Raw genomic sequence first — 18,381 nt, forward strand, 5'->3', positions numbered from 1 at the left:
GGACTTCTAAAGGCTTTAATGACGACCGTGAGGTATATGTGTACTATTTAAACCCTTAGACGAGAAACAGTGAGAAAAGAATGCGTATAAAACGCAATTATAGTTGGAAACCTTTTGCTTCAGTTCTGATTGTAATAGTACAGAACAGCCGATATCTGGGGATAGAGCTAAAGACGTTAATGTTGTTACAAAGTAACATGTGGAAAAATCTAAAGTTGTTAGTAAACTTTTACTTTTGTTTTAGATAATATATAATAATTATATTTTCGTGTCGAGTATTGCTGTTACTGCACACGTGTGGGTAGGGAATTGTGGAAGTGACGTCACGCTCGGCATGTTCCCCATCGGTCAGGGAAAATTTCCCTGCATCAAACGGTCAGTTGTCCCTGCATTCATCATGGGTACACGTGTTCGCGGGCTAATGACACCATTTTAGCATTTTTAATGTCGGTTTCTCTCGTAGATAGAATGTATTATGGTGAATTAGAGTAATTCGTTTTGTTAATATCGATGAGTGCCTGCGTATTTCTTAATAAAGTTGTTCTTAAACGAAGCAAATAGCCAGAAATAAAAAATCGTTCGTAACTTTTAAATGGTTGATCATAAGTAATTTTTTTTAATACCAATCGATTCAGCGTGTCAATTTACATCTAGATATGTCTATGTCTATTCGTTAATATTGAGTTTAAGACCTTTTTTTTTAGCTGGATACCTTTTGCTTTACCCTAACCAAGCATGCAGTTTGTCCTTTATGGTAATTAAATATTTATAGTTAATATAAAAGCCAGAATCATTTATACGTTTCTTTAATCTAGTCAAAGAAATTTAGCAACTGCAGCTACCAACTTACTTCTGTGCAGTATGAATAAGGTAAATAAGAAAATTAAAAGAGACATAAACGACCTTCCTTACCTGTATCTATACGACAACTTGTGGAGAAAGGCCAGCTTGAAATAACCTCGTTGAGATTAGGTCATTTATTTAGAGCTCGCTCTTCTCCCTTGGGTACAGTTTGCCATCTGTTCGAAGACAATAGCGAAGAAGAGGGAAAGAATTTACAGTGAAATACAAATGGAAAACTTCTATTTCCTTGAAATTTACAGAAAAAGAACATTAACCCTTTGATGACGTTTTACCACTCCAGATTTTCCAGAAACCCAGAGATAAATCATTATCAAAAATTATGTATATATATATATATATATTTAGAAACATTCTATGTATTTTATCTGTTAAAAAAAAGGCAAAAAGGCCCCTATCCTAGGTCCTGTACGGCCCTGAGGGTGAATGCAGATTTGCACGCTCTAATTCGGACCCCTCCTAGTTACACTACGTTTTTAACGTTGTATATTATATTATTTGTAAGTAGTTCACACCAAAATAATATATAACTTTCAATGATTCTTTTATTAAATTCGTCACTACATAATTTTTCATTATATTTATGTATATATATATATATTTCTTTTTATAAAAAAATGTTCAGATTATTGAAAAAGTATATGGAAATTTAAAATTCTTCTTGTTCCAAATACGGTTCAATATAAACACGCACTTCATCAACAACAGTATAGTATTTGGATGATGATGATGATGGTGATAAATCCAACTTCTCTTCCTTTTCGGGTAATTCAGCATCACGTTTCTTTCTTCCTAACAAAATTGGAGCTTGAGGCACTTGCTAAAATAAATATTTAGATTATAAACTTTCTTTCAAGGGTTCTGGACGATCAAGAATAGGTATTGACCTATCTGGAGTTCGCGATCTACCGTTTGATAAGTAATATAATATAGTATTGAAGTAAATAATTAATTTTAAAATAATAAACTTACGCGAATACAATTATTAATGATGCAGAAAGCATGGCCAATAGACATATTAAAGTTCACCGCTGACTATAAAAGAAAATTTAATTAAATGTTTTAAAATATCTCTTCGTTTATAATTTAATGTAAAAAAATTAATTAATCAACTTACAGATCCGGTACAGGCAAGTGTCTAAAAACGACAAAAATTTTATATAATAATAAATTAAATTTAAATAAATTTTTATATATAAATTATCAAGTATTTTGTTTAATTTATCTATTTTTTAAAAATGATTTTATGATAAAATTAATAACAGAAGAAGAAGAAGAAGAAGAAGGATCATGATGATGATTATCTCGCAATAAAAAATTATTTAAATTTAAATAAGTAATTAATATTATTTATTTACTTATAATGTTTAATATATATAATTATTTATTACAAAAATTTTCAATATATATTATTAAATATTCCCTGAAATAAAAAATAGTAACTTACAGTTTCTGGAAATGTGTAATATTCACAAAGTACACATTGACTCTGTAAATATATTTTACATATTCTTTAAATTTAATAAAATTATATTATATAATTTCCTATTTAAATAAAATGTACAGCAAAATGGAGAATTTGTAAATATATTAATAATAAATATATAGTTATGTATGCCTTATACTGCAGACTAATGCATTAGTCTGCAGTTTAAGGCATATATTTGATGTAGAGTATTATGATTATGTATACAAATATTCTAATTTTTTATAAATCTTTCTACAAGATACCTATCTTAATTTTAAAACAAAAAGAAAGACATTTTTATATAATCAATAGCTAGAGATATTGCTAAACATTACTAACAGCTAACACCCATTAATAATCTGATGCACACTCTTCTCATCTTAATTATGTATTATAGAGAATAAACATAATCAATATTTAAATGTTTTTCTTTTATATAATATTAAATTTTTCAATTTAAAGTTATGTGAATTTTATTTTATTAAAAGTTTCAGGCATTCTTCCTTTTATGTCTGTAATTATACAGCTTCTATGGATTGATAATAGAATGATTATCACACAGTAAAATTGATGTCTACTAGTAAATAACCTTGTAAAATAATTGATATAGGAGCAATCAATAAAACAGGAAGATAAAAATCTGGTTTACATTGTTAAAAAATGCACATTAAAAGTACAAAAACCTTAGGTAATCAAATGGTCGCAGAACTTTGCTAAATATGCGGGTTTTTTTACTTTATAATCTAGAATAATTTTGTATTAATTTTAAATTAATTTAAACTTATATAAAAAAAACATTTTCTTGAATTTTTATTGAGCTAGATTTATTATATAAATTTTTATACTCACTTGCAAACCACTCTGTTGAGGTGAATTATAGCAAAATCTAGTTAACTAAAGAAAATAAAATAAAATAATAATAATAATAAGTCAATTAAATAAACTTAAAAATTAATTCTTATTCTTTTTTTAATAAATTAGCTTTAATATTATATTAATTATATTGAGGAACAACGAATTTTGTAACAACTTTCATTAAATCAAAATATCCATTTATCAAATTTTATTCTCTTTATATAAATGTTATTAATGTTTTAAACTGTAATCAATAAAGCTTTTCTTTTTATGAGATAGGCTTGTCATTCTATAAAACAGAATAACTTTGATTTTTTTAAATGGTTTTGATTTGGTTATTCACCATTTAACCATTTAACCATTTAAAACCATTTAAATGGTTTTAAATGGTTATTATTTACTGTAAGATAAGGGTGATGCACAGCAATATGGGCAAAAAGGACAATTGCCTGGGGCCCCCACCAAAAGGGGACCTCAAGCCAATCTTTTATAAGATAATATTTCTCTCAAAAAGTTCTCTAAACTCAACACTTTACACGGGCCCCCTAATTCAAATTTGCCTGGGCCTCACGAAGGTATAACGCATCACCGTGCGTGAAGTATAAATTTGACTCTATAAACTTATTAAAGAATAAACAATACAAAAAATACCTTTCTACGATTCTCAAATCCAAAACCATTCGTCAACATGATAGCCATGAAAACACCAGCAACTAAACACAGAATGAAGGTTTGACAAGAATGCATCTGTAAAAATAACAAAAACCTTTTCTGTAACTAACTTATATATATTTTACCACAGCAATATTTCAACTATAAAATATATATATATAGCATACCTTTATGTTAAATTATAAAGAGGATTTCTATTAGTTCACTCGATATATCCACAGAATTGTTCCATCGAATGCCGTCCGTTGCTTATTTATATTTTCATTTCCATCTTTTCCGGTCAAAATTCGTGACACGGCGTATTGTTGGTCCCTTAATGGCGTTTTATATTGCTAAAATATTGAATACCCTTCTACAAATCAGCCAAAAAAAGGGCAGTTGTTAACCTCTATCTTGTCTGATGCACGATGATTTTCTAAACAAACTTCCGATATAGTGACACACATAATACTATTCTATTGATACATATTTCCTTTTTTCATTTTACATAATGAAACCCTCTTTCATAGAAAAATTAATCTCTATACTTTCTCCCTTAACTGGAGATTACACGTTAATCTGTGATTCAATCCTTTCATTAGTTCTATATTATTTAAATATGATATTCTCTACTAAAACTACATTCTTTATGTTCTAATTATATTATTTCTCTTATGAAACTATCCTTAAATTCTCTCACTCTCATGAAAACCTCATACATCAACACTGCAATAATACTATTATATCTAATTATTGTATTTCCTTCATTAAAAACCTCACAAATCTGTACTTCAGTATTGTTTTTCTCATAAAACTGTTTTATTCTTTAATTATGATAAAACTATAATCACATATGGAAGAAATTATATAATTTTTTCCATATGTGAATATACAGATTTCCATTTATAATACATCTCTAATAAAGTAATGCCTCAAAGATTCAATTATAAACATTCAAACATTATATTTTAAATATAATTTAATAGAAAATTTTACTTTAATTACTAACAAATACAATGTGTAACTTTGAAAATAAGTAGGCTGCTTCACTATCTCTTAGTAACAGTACATGATCTGTCATGTCTGTCGTTCCGCAATTCCGTTCCATAAATATAATAATTCTTCCTGGTTTTTATTACCATTTTTTGTACACTTAGTATATACGATAAGTAGTTTATTTCCTGGTTCAACATCTTTCTCCTATTTTTTCTTCTTTATTTAAATTTAAAAAAACAGTAATGATAATTCTCAACATTTTAATTTATTATTGAATATTGCTTAATTATAATAATAAATTAAACAGGAAAGAAACCAAAGTTGAAACATATGTTGTGTCTTCTACAAAACAAGAAATATAATAATATAATATAATGGAATTTCATTGCCTTCCCTGTCTGCTTCTATACATTTAAGTTTATTTATTTACTGTAATGTAAGTGATGCGAGCTCCGTGAGCGCCCTTGGTTACGCTACTCCCAATTAGGTGGGAAATTTTATAATTATGTTGAATGTGTATAATGTGGAGGGATAAAGCAATAAACTGTCTCGTGTATCACGCAAAGTATAGCCTATATAATGACATTTATATTTCGTTATTTTCGTGTGTTACGTGTTTAAACATTAGGTTACGGAGTACAGTTTTTTTGAATTACGAAAGTTGTATTATTAGTTTTCCTGTATATTTCTTACATATATTAAAATTTAGTAATTATAGTAATAATCTTACGTGTATTTTTCTTATATCAATGACAAAAATATTTTAAAAGAAGGTAAGTTTTTACAATTTATATTTTTCTGTATTAAATTATGCAAAGTGTATTGAATATCTTAAAGTTAAATATCAGTTTAATCCGCCGTTTATTAGTTGACTACTTGTTTAATTAAGTTTATGATAAGTAATTAGCAAGTTATTAATTTAAACGTTTTTTGTCTGTTTTAAACCCACAGTATTTTTTCTAGGGTTTTAAAGAACATTCATGCTAAATTTGATGCCAATGTGTTGAATGGTTTAGAACCCTTTGCCTATCTGTATGGGAAAAGTGCCACATAAAACATTTTAAAACTAAAATAATCGGTTCAAATACTCTTTCAGAGGAATTTTGACCTTAGGAGACGAATAAAGATGCTGAAAATAGGAATGGGGAGAGGGGCAAGTTGTAAAATGTCGGACAATACTCTTTATCTGTTAGAAAACGCTAATCTGGTTAAGTTGTCAAACATCACTTATCGTCACACTTAAACTTCTGTCTTATTGTAGGAATTACGCTTACGGTACCAAGAAACCATAAACTTCTCCCGAGTTATTCGTTTATTTGACAGGAACCGTGGTACAGTAGTAACGAAAAAGAAATAAAACGGTTTATTGCGATGAAAGTTCAAAGGTCGCGTTACGCAGGAGATTTTCCGGCCACTTTAAAGTACGAGAAAATATTCGGCATTCTAGCAATTATGATCTTAACTGCTTTGTGATGGCTTAGGTGTCATTTTTTATAAATCATTTATTGAAAAAAAACAAATATATACGTATATTGTCTTGGATAGAACAATACGTATATTGGGGACATCAATATTATAAAACTGTTTTCTGACGTGAATACGTCTCGATCATCATCTCGACTTCAGTTAGACGCCATCTCCGCCACTTTCTTGGACACACATATATATATATATTGTTATTGTAAGCATGACTTTATTGTTTTATTAAACACGAATAATGCTGTCAATTCGTGTCAGTGTGAATCTCTATGTCCAGTATCACCCTATGATCTTACCTCTGGCTTTATCCTGACAGATCGTGAGGAAGGCGAATATTCCTGTCTTTTACTGCAAGACTTTACAATGGTATCCGAGGAAGCGTGTAAATGGTTGCACTGTGTTCGCTCGACAGGATCTCGACATTAATTGTGTTGTTAAACATATGAGTAATCTTCTTCCATTAACCAGCCCTGTTTTAGTGTTAAGGTTCCTGATGAGCGTGACTACACCTCCAATCTTTAATGTGGTAGAAGTCCAACCATTCCTAACGCCCAATAATAACTCTAGAAAACTTGTCGTAAACATTAATAATTGAAAAAAAACGGCATTATCTTCAAAAATTTGTCCTTATATTAATCTATATGTATAAATGAGGATGTTTGTTTGTTCGCTATACACTCCTAGGTCGTTCGACCAATTGCTACGAAACTCTGCAGTTACGATCAAATACTTCTAATTCAGACGACGTCATCTGAATTAGACGGGCAAGACACTTTTCCTGTTAGCAACAGTCTTAAGACCAAACATCTCCGATTCGGGATCGAATTTAACATCGATTTTGACCCTTCCCTCGATCTAAACTGATATCTCGTTACAGTTAGTAACGAGTGATCAATCGTTTGGAAAGCGAAAATGAGAAAAAGCCACCAATCAGAATGGGCGATCGAGGATAGAAATTAATAAAAACCCGGGAATTTAAGAACGCGACGGCTTCTTCTTCCGAAAGTTCCAAGTGTCGGACCAATTGTGTGTGTGTCTCGTGTCCATCTTCGTCTCCGTCTTCCGTCCTCGGATCGTCATCTTCCCATCACCGGAAGTCTACCGATCGCGCACATACCACCCTTCGTGACACCTCGACCCTCTTGACATTTCGCCCCGTCGTCGACCTTACACCTATTGTCCTCTCTCCCAGGAGGAATACAACTACTACTTTTGTTCGAATTAACTTCAATCTCCATCTGCAACAGTCCTTCCTATCGAACCCACCGGTATGGTGGCATTCGAATAGGAAAATTGCATAATACAAGGTTACCGGCCAGCACGAAATATGATTTAAATGGTTTTCGAGGGTGCAGAGTCTACTCGATCAATGAAATCGTGCCATTTCGTATGGCGATAAACGTAACAATGGTAGGCTGAAATAACCAAACTCTTTATCTGGTTTTCGTTTTAATATTTACTATATCATAGTATTTGGTTTATATTTACAAAGGTTATCTTACATAAGTGTGAGGAACCGAGGGGAAGAAATTTCAAAAAAATAACGGTTGTGAGATAATATCGTTATCGTCTCTATTGCAGTCTGGACTGCCGAGCGGTAACAGTCAACAAGATGTGGGAGCGATGCCTCGTTTACAAACACAACCGTTCATTAGACAATTAACTTACAATAAAAGTACTTGTAGATTTCGGCGCGTATTCTTCGAAAGTAGAAGAGGAAAGTCCGGCGATGAGGGTGTTTCTCTCAACGAAGGTCTATAATACGTCGGCAAAGATGGAACGTTGCGGTAAACACCCCAGGGAAGGACATAGCCTGGCGGGAAATAATCTAATAGATCATTTCGTATTTCTAAACTTAATCTTTGGTGTTGTTATTTTTTGCTTGAGCAACGTCGCTAGTCAATTCATAAATATTATTTCCAATGTATACCTGATATATCACGTTACAATTGTTACTGTATAAATATTTTGCTGAGAAATCAAGTTGTTGATAAAGTTTATCATATTTACATTCTGTTTAAACTTGTTAAAAGGGGTTGTTGGGCTTTAGACGAGTGGATAGGACTGAGGTAAAGTGTCCCGATCCACTCGTATTGTCACTAACTTCTCCTCTAAACGTCATTGGGAAAGAACTTTATTGTTTTATTGCCAGAGACACGTGTTCCTGTAACACAGTAACACGTGCAATGCGGCAAATCTTTTGAGAATTGTTTATGATAATCGAGGGAAAAGGTTTGTTGACTTGAGAATTGTTATAGAAAAGACAAATAGAACACGTGTGGTCTGAGGCAGGTGTTTGTTTCGGTCTCTCTCTTTTGTAACATGTTTTGTACGTTTTCTTCTTCTAAACATCAAAGTGTTGGCTTGTTACAATTATTAACACGACTTCATAGATATTCGAGGCAGTCTGTTGTAGAAATTGCTTAACGATTGGTTCTATGTAAATAACCGAAGAAATTCTTATCGATTTTATTGTTGAATACTGAGTATAATTTGCTTTATTACTTTCACGTATTCGAAATTACCTCGTAAAATAGACTTTCGTGAGATAATTCTGACACCTTTTTTCTTAAAATGGTGAAAAATTTTACTATTATTTATTATTAAAATAAACATTTCTTTTTGCTATAAGTAGGACCTCTATATTACGAACACAAGCGATTATAAATTCGGTGTTATTGGCTTAATTTGAGACGTATACGGCTCAAATTATAACATTAAAAAACCGTAAACTTTATATTCTTCCGTAATTGCTAGAGGACCAATTACTTAAGAAATATAATATGAATTAATATGCTTATTTTTGTATTCTATGATCCAAAGTATCTTCAAATATCCATTCAGGAAGATGGAGATTTGTTCTCTCTGTGGATCTAGATCTTGTATTTTTGATTCGGGATGTATACAAAAACAATACTTCTTCAACGTATTAGCTAATCACGGTTTTTTGTCTTCATGACTTCTGCATGAGTGTGAGGCTTCCTCACCGTTTTTTGACGGTGTCCAGCTGCTCCCTTTTAGTTTTCACCGAACGATAAACGTTTTGTACTGATTTCGAGAAGCTCTACGACTTTGTAATTTAAACTGTGCCTCAATCTTTAATAGCCGAGATAGGGTTTGGTATGATGAGAAGGGGAGTTTGAGTTTGCATAGCGATTACGCCATCGAATTGCCCAATACAGATTACCTATCCTCTCGTTTGTAATACGTGACAGAAGCTTATCAATACAACTGTTTTATTAAAAGAGTTAACCTGTTAAATCCACGTACTTTTAGTCTTCTAGTGTGAAAACAAGATAAACTATAATTTTGTACACTGATAAATATTAAAATATGTCAAATATTGAGCAATTTATTTTCATTGTGTTAATATTCTAATCAATTGAACTGATTGATCAATGTTTCAAGTGATAGCATTATATCGCGCTCGTGTTATAAGATAAACCTCGAACAACGGCCACCGAAGGAGGGATACTGTACATAAAAAATTGCCGTTGTTCGGAGGTTATTTTGTACGCATTTGTTTTAAAAAACTTTATATATTCTTAATTATTAATGACAAAAAGCTTAATTTTGAAGGTAGGAATAAGTTTTATTCAAAATTGTAAATGATAATAACGAGTAAAGTCGTCATTAAGTTCGACCCTACTGGAGATAAGATATTCCACCCCCTTTATCTCCCCTCCCTGTTGACCTTTAACCATTAAAATTTAATAGCTCCAATTTCCCTAATATACAAACCTCCCCGCAAAATTTCAGAAAATTCCGACAAAAGGTACAGGAGTTATTAAGCTTCAAAGAAGGTAAACAAAATCGTGCCCCCCACACAAGCTAACATCCATACATACAGAAAAAAACCCCGAATTTTTTTGCATTTCTCGACGTTTCGAGGTGCCCCGAGTCCAAAAATGTTAAAAATATACGGGAGGAGTTCGACAGATCGCCATACTTTTCTTCTGTTATATATAATAGAGCCGGAAAAGTAATATACACTCTTTGTCAGAAAAGTTCCAGGACAAAGCTCATAAAAAAATTGCAATTACAAAGTAATGATCCTAGCTCCTGTCAAAGTAGTGCCCTCGGCATTCTATACATAATTGCCAACGTTTCTGGATGTCTTGGAAGCAAACAGATAAAGCTTCAAGTGTGATGCATGTTAGCTCATTTGTCACAACCCGTTGGATGTCTGCGATATCTTGACGAAACGTCCCTTTCAGTCGCTTTTTCACTCTCGGAAGTAAGAAAAAATGCACCGGGTGCCACTCGCAGAGGGTGCCCAAATGGTCTCCAAGACAAACTATATGTGTTTCTGGAGGGGGAGAGGGGCGCCAATAAAGTGTCGAGCGCCAGTTATGTTCGCTTTATAATTAAATTTTCGTACGAAATTTAAGGCTCAACGACTAAAATCTTCAATTAAAAATCATGGGCTCGAGCTTTAATTTGTACTGTACCTTGATGTTCCTTCACTAATACTGCTAAAAAATACTCTAACGTTCAGTCAAACAGGGCCGCCCCTAGGGCCGGGCAACTGGGGCAACCGCCCCGGGCCCCGAGCTTAAGAGGATGCAGAATAATGCTTTATAATTAAAATGTAACAACTTATATTCCAACGCAAAACTTAATTTTAAAGTATAATTGTAAGGTTAGGACCGGTCAGATGGGAACATCGAGGACGATGTCAACTGTCAGGATGGCCGAATGTGAGGTTTAGACGAGAAACATTCCTAAACCATTAAGACAATAAATTTACGAGGGGTTGCGAGGGAGACGAGGAGAACGAGGAACGAATAAGGGGAGAAGTGAGGCAAGATGACAGTTGGGGATGGCGCGAAAGGAGAAAAGGACGAAAAGACGTTACGAAGGCGAGAACATTATCGTTCTATCAAGACAGTTAAGAACGCTGGAAGATTATTGTTACTTCTAGTTCCCTAGTTCTATATCTCAGGCCGGATGGCCGAGCGGTCAAGGTGGCAGCCTACCGCTCTGGGGGACCCGGGATCGAATCCGAACGGGTCGAAAATCCCCAGGAATTTTTCGGGGGGTGGTCCGTTCGGATATGTCGGGCCCCGTCCCTCACCACCCGGTCGCCCCATTGTGGGCCTGGCCGAACCCATAATGGGCCTTCTAAAAGAGGCCCTCTTAGTGCCCAAAGGGCGGAAAGAGTTAAAAAAAAAAAAAAAAAAAACTTCTATATCTCTATCATTATCCCTACACGTATTGTAAGCTAATAAATGTTTTAATTGAACAAATTTATGCTGCTTAATGGTACTTTTTTAAATTTACTGAGGTGTTTTAATTTAACTTCGTTCAGTATCCCCGTTACCGTAAAACAGCAGAGGAAAGCATTGTTATAGTGATAATAACTTCAAAACTTGGGACTGGAACTTTACTGACACAAGCAAGTATTTCAAATTTTCCAATTATTATATTATTTTTGACAAGACTATGTTTTGTTTATAAAATCGTACTGCCGGCCTGTGTTACCAGCTTAGAGGTATGAAGGAGTCAGGAATTGCAATTTGGCACAGAGTATTAGGTGCCCAAATCATGCGCGCATAAAAAACATTTGTAGGTAGTCAAAATAACATACAAGTCAAAATAAAATACAAAATGACGACACTCTTTCTACATACAAACAGGCAAAACAGGTACCTCACCCCACCGAAGTCAGGTGGTGAGAGTACCACCCACAGTCGTTCTAGGAAGTGAACTCTGACCCTAGGACTGAACACGTAGTATTTTCTTTGTTAAATAAAATTTGTAATCTAATTTTGTATTATATCTCGACACTATTGTAAATATCGCGTCGCCGATCCAAATAAAGTAAATTATTTGCCTGGATCAGTTTCTCAGTTGACCTGTTGCCCCTCCCCAGAAAATTACAGCCTCTACTAGGCCCCCCATAACAAAACCCTGGCTACGCCAATGAAGTTTAGTAACTAAGCTTTTAAAAAGGTTGATGGATTTTTTTAAAAGTAAAACTAAGTATTAATTACATTTCGTACATGTTACAACATGTACGAAAAAAGTAAAGAATTAATACAACGTAAACTGTTGATGAAGAGAGAAAATGATATGTACCCAGAGATAGGATGCAGCAAATAACAAGAAGTGACACAGACAAAGGCAGTGAGCAAATGATGATATTGTAATGACGACATCAGCTTAATGTATAACTGAACACGTATGATATTTAGGAAAAAGACACGAAAAAAGTCCAGCCACGAGTTGTGTATCTTTCCCGGCAAAAAAGGTAAAAATTCGTCGGTGGCGCCATCTGTTATGGATTTTATTTTAAAAATTTTATATTATTAATTATATAAGATGGCAAAAAGCTTAATTTTGACGGTACAGTTTTATAAAATAAATAAATAAATGCTATCAAGAAGTAAAATCGCACAGCGTACAAAAACATTGTGGTCTTTGTTGAAAAAGAACAAGAGAATTATTTCTTTATGGGCATAAATTATCATATAAAACGATTCATTCTGCACCCGAGATATGATGAAAATTATATTTTGACCTATAACAGTAGATTAATAATAGACTCTGAGAGTTAAATTTTACTAATTTCAGATTTACATGATATGTATAAAACGATTATTATTATGTTTTATTGTATTGTATTAAGCTGTTCTATTAATTTGTTACAATGTACTGACTTTTTATGCTACTTTAACTACTTTGTAATGGACTAAGGTTCATACAATTGAGTTAATTGTATGAACCTTAGTCCATTACAAAGTAGTTAAACCGTTTCGGCTTTGCACTTATTATTATTATTATTATGTAAGGTTGCCGACCCGGTGGAGATAGGGGGGCTTGAAAACTCACTCCTCGGCACCAATGTGAGTTTGCTGTCATTTAGGGGAATCAGTTAATCCCGCGACAGGATGAACCTAAGGGAAGTTCGCATGTGGGCTGTGGCGGAGGAGGCAAATGATGACAAGTGTTTTACAAAAGAAAAGCCGTTTATTTGGTAACATTTATACTTACGTGGATAATTGACAGTTCCAATTCTCTCTAGTCCTTCGGGATGGCGAGAAATTCGAACTTGGTCGTAGCCCCGGGTCCCTTGGTCGTAGCCCCATAGTCCGATTCGAGGTGTCTATTCGACACCTAGAGTGGGACTATGCTCGGAGATTGTTGATAAAATCATACGACTCGCACTCGTAATTTAACCAGTTGTTGGTGATTTCTGACGTCTTGGAACTTTTTAACGATCATACGCGATGTTTTTCTATCCATCAAATCTTTCCCCTTTTCTGAAATTGTTTTTCTATATTGACTATTTATGAGCGTTTGAATCTTAGTTCTTTCTTTCGGTTTGACATTGACAGATCGTTTAACACGTGTTGATCGTCCCGGGACTCATTGTTTACATTTTTGCCGCGTTATTTATATCAAGGTTTTTTTCTCTCTCTCTCTCTCTCTCTCTCTTATATAGTTTATCATTATAATTTAAACAGAAGAATTCTGCGATTTACGCGATTTCGGACCTCGTGTGGGACCTCACAATTATTATTATCATTAATCCATCTCGATTATATATAATTATAGATTCAAGGAATTAAAACAATTATCTTTGCATTATAAATTTACAATTGAAATTAGAATAGGAATCGTTTTTAATTAATGCAAGTTCTGTTTTCACAACATTGACTGACTTTTCTTTGAAGAATGGAGAATTTCAAAGAATTGAAGAAGTAGCACACCTAGGGCCATGCCCAGCCCCTGGATGGCGCCCGGTCTTGGCTTAGTGTAATACGGGTGCTTCCGAAAGATACAGAGGAGAAGTGGCATACACCCGACGTCAAACGGGTGGTGGTCGTAACTCCGGACGACAGCGCCTCGTCTCTCGTCCAATATCTGGAGCAGCGATATCCCGAAGTTCCGGAATGGACGGTGGAAACAGGACTGGACAGAAAGGAGTCCGAAGAAGTGATGGAAGAATCCGGCGAATGTAAAAGGCCTTGGTGGAAAAGTTTGTTTTACTGCCGGAAAGCATAAATCTCTTCTCTGCCCAGGCCTTCTTGCAAGGAATTTCGACTTTCTTCCGAATGTAACACAGCCACTCGGAAGTGACCTTTTACCCGACTACGACTTAATCGACTGGATTTGACTTTCTATCCCAATTTACGGTCGGATAATTCGACACCGTTCGAGATTCGGTTAAAGTACATAGAAAAACGACAGTGACAACGAACATTAAGTAGTGTTCTCGTGTTTAATTAAGAACTGCGTTAAAAACGACTATAACTAATCGAAGCAACTTATAATAGGGCCTACACAAACTGTATTTCAACCGACGTTCTATTAGTAAAAAATTTCACTCCAAAATAACGGATATTGGTCACTAGAATGCGCTAAACGTTGAACATTTCCATGTTAAACATTATAAAGACAGGTACCAGCTAATAGTGTACCAGCTAAGGGACGATCGATCCTCCTTCGAAGAGTTATCTGATTGTCCAAATTCTGCGATATAGTTACCAAGCAGAGCGTTCAATGTATCGCGTATGGCTCTGTGTTAAAAAAGTTTCAATTGCCGAAGTATGTACACTATTGTTTGATATTTGTTCTTTACCGTAATCATTTACTCCAACTGAAGAAAGATTTTACGTCCGAAACGGACAATAGGCCTACATTTTGGAGAAAAAGACATAGAATAATGAATATCAGTGTGTCAACCTATGGCCTGTAGTGTGACTCAAAACGATAAAAAGACTAAATATTTCAAATACAATATACTGATAAGACAATTAATTTATCAAAATATTTAAAATTGGTTTTGTCTTAAAAAATCAATTCATACTTTAATAGATTAATATATTATCAGTCACACGTTAACGACAATTATATTATTAATCATCACGTTTGTTGATAAAATATCCGGTTAAATGTTATTAAAATAACATTTAAATGGTTAATTAATGCTTAATTAATAAAGAAACATTTTATGTATTTTATTTATTCAAATAAAATGGCAATTCTAAGGGGCTCTATAAGCTCCCTACGGCCCTGTTCTCTAGTAACTCTTATATTCATTTTTTCTAGTAATATACATTTCTGCGATTCATTGTCATTCTATACATCTATTCTAACAGGTTTCACTCTTATAAGAAAAATATTCCCGTAAATAATCATTAATCATCTCACCAAATATTAAAGGAGATATGATTAATCGCACACGCATCATCATAAATAAAACAATTAATTAATTTTTTTTAATTAACGTGTACAACATATCTATGAAAATTATTCAGTTTATTTTTTAAATAAATTAGTTTTTATAATTAAAGCTTTAATATTAATATATACGCTCGCTTAATTATTATTCAAATTATGAAATGAACTCATCTATATTAATACATGCAAAACAAAAAGGTAAATATAAATACCTCCTTATTTGGCAAACAACCGAATAATCATGTTTATCACTTTAACATAATTATAGTTAATTAACTGTCATTAATCTGTTCTAACTTATACATTAAATATTATATTACACTGTACGAGTATTATATTGATAAACTATACAGCAATTAATAACATTATTAACTTTAAAGATATATAAAGAATTATTTGTATAAGGAATAATTATTTTAATCATTTATTTATATACAAGAATGACTAATGAAAGACAAGATATAAGAAGATGGAGAATTCTTTGTTGAATATCTCGTCATAAGGAGAATTCCTATTGAGTGCTTCTTACATTACATTCTTCTTCATTACTTTACGATCGTAAATATGGTATTTTATGGCTATTTTATTTCATAAAATGTTTATTATAACTCGACAGAATATTAAAGATAAATATATTACAGAAATTTTAGAAGCGAAGAATATTTATTAAACAATTTTATGTTATTATCGTATTATTTTACTTCACTATTTGATATTAATTTGATACTTTTTCTCCTTTAATTAGTTAATTTTTAAAGTATTAACAAAATTACAAGTAATTGAATTTTATCATATGATCAAGGTCTGTTTCTTACCAATATTATATACAGTTAAACCTGTGTACAACGGCCAGTGATGGAAATATTAAAAATGTCCGTTGTTAGAGGTTCGACTGTATTTATTTATAAATATAAATAATAAGTTATTCAAAATGTTTACTTAAAATTGTTGTGTTTACGATTTAATTAGAATCCATATTATATTTTTAAGGGCTTATTTATTTATTTTTTTATTTATTACATCATTCAAGTATACACCTGTATATATTTAGGGATCATCGTAGATTCCTACCAGACAATCAGGACTAAATCCTAACGGACAGGTGACTACCAGGTGTTCGTGCCTCACCAACGAGCTGGCCATGTTGAGTTTCTTGGCTTTCTTCACGTGTAACACACTTAAATAGGGGTCAGTTTTTCCATAGAAAATCCTCCTGGGTGGCATTCATTGGAAGATGGCCGAAGTGTTGCGTTGCCTTATCCATCGATTTCTAACGGTAATTATGATCCATTTTTAGGTCACTTCAGCTTTAATTTCAACTTTCGTTCGGAATTCTTCCAGATAAGGACTCGGAGGAAACAATGGGACTAAAGCAAAATGAATGTAGTAATGGCTGCAATAGGGCGGTGATATAGGTTATGTGAAAACATATTAGCTAAATGAGGTACCCCGTTCAATCTTGGAGAGGCGTGTTATCCGGAAAAAAATGGCTATGTGAATTTCTCAAAAGACGTATTTCGTATTATGGGTATACCATATTACGACCACCTTCATCCCATACTATGGCACATGGACGTTAACGATGCTTGAGAAAATTTGTTATAATATTAAATTAAATGTTTTCAGTAAACCTGTATGCTTCGAAACAAGTTAGAGCATTAAATTCTCTATCAGAATATTATCTCCGTCATTTATAGGAGGCCAATAAGAAAGAAAACGAAAAAACTAAGTTATCTTCCATATTACTCCACTCTTCACTTACTATTGTATAAATACTGTATCAGTGGCGTAGCGTGGGTGTCAGCCGCCCGGGGCGGAGGAAAATTTCGTCGCCCCCTTATTTAGGTATCTCAATTCAAAAGACTAAAATATACAGTAATTCTAAAGAACTTTTCGGCAAAGAACAATCATCATTATTGTGTATTGTACATTGTGTATTTATTGTGAAATTCTGCTGCCCCCTAAAAGTGCCGTCCCCACTACGCTACGTCACTGCACTGTATTATCATACTACACCATTTTTCACTTACCAGTATGCCATTGTGTAGTTACTCACAACATACTGTTCGTCATGAATCGCTATATATCACTGTCTTATCAATAGTTTATTATATTAAATATTATACGCAGTCAAACCTTGTTTCAAACGCCTCTGTTTACGATTCGGTTTACGAACAAAATTTTAATCGGTTGTCGAACAAGCTACTATATATATTCAAGTTTTAAATAAAATAAATCTAATTTTATTACTTAAATATTATAAAATTGTGTCTATGACATGTGGTAAGAAAGGGGAACCAAATCTGTAGCTGGTATACATCATAATTTCACATTAACAGCCCTTCACATTCCATAATTTTATACTGCTGTAAATTATACATTAGATAAAAAATATCAATGATTAATTATTTATAAAAAAATTAACCAATTTAATAATTATAGTAAAGAATTAATGAAAAATATTAACATCATGTTTGACATTTATCAAGAAATTACAAAATATATTCTAAGAATTTTCATTTATCTCATATAATGTAATTATTGTTCATATTTTAAATTATTATTTTTGCCTGGAGCCTTCCATTACATTGATTATAATTACTTCAACCAATCCAATAACAATCAAGAATGACCTTAAAACAAGTTATTAATGTAAACTTTTGTTTCTTATGCAGAATTAATATTTTTCTCAACCAAAAAAAAAAAATTATTTTATTTTATTTTTTAAAAATTCCAGTTTTATTATTTTTAAATATTTAAAAACATTATATTAAAATAGTTATTTAATAAAATATTTTTAATATATTCTATTAAGTTTATACATAATATAAATTTTTATTATTACTTTTTCAAAAATTATTTACAGTATAGATAAAATTAAT

At 32.5% G+C, this 18,381-nt stretch overlaps 1 protein-coding gene across 1 annotated transcript; it reads right to left on the reverse strand.

Annotated features, from left to right (window-relative positions):
* Positions 1 to 1,481: 1,481 nt before the first annotated feature.
* Positions 1,482 to 4,285, reverse strand: LOC136975350 (uncharacterized). Its single transcript, XM_067270407.1, has 7 exons — positions 4,024 to 4,285; positions 3,836 to 3,931; positions 3,179 to 3,223; positions 2,309 to 2,350; positions 1,979 to 1,999; positions 1,834 to 1,896; positions 1,482 to 1,681 (listed from the first exon to the last, which is right to left on the reverse strand). Exons 2-7 carry the CDS (start codon positions 3,929 to 3,931, stop codon positions 1,511 to 1,513), a joined length of 438 nt encoding a protein of 145 aa, XP_067126508.1. The 5' UTR covers positions 4,024 to 4,285; the 3' UTR covers positions 1,482 to 1,510.
* Positions 4,286 to 18,381: the final 14,096 nt, after the last annotated feature.

The sequence above is a fragment of the Centruroides vittatus genome, unplaced genomic scaffold, assembly GCF_030686945.1.
Source record: "Centruroides vittatus isolate TY-2023 unplaced genomic scaffold, ASM3068694v2 contig_370, whole genome shotgun sequence".
Taxonomy (NCBI): domain Eukaryota; kingdom Metazoa; phylum Arthropoda; class Arachnida; order Scorpiones; family Buthidae; genus Centruroides; species Centruroides vittatus.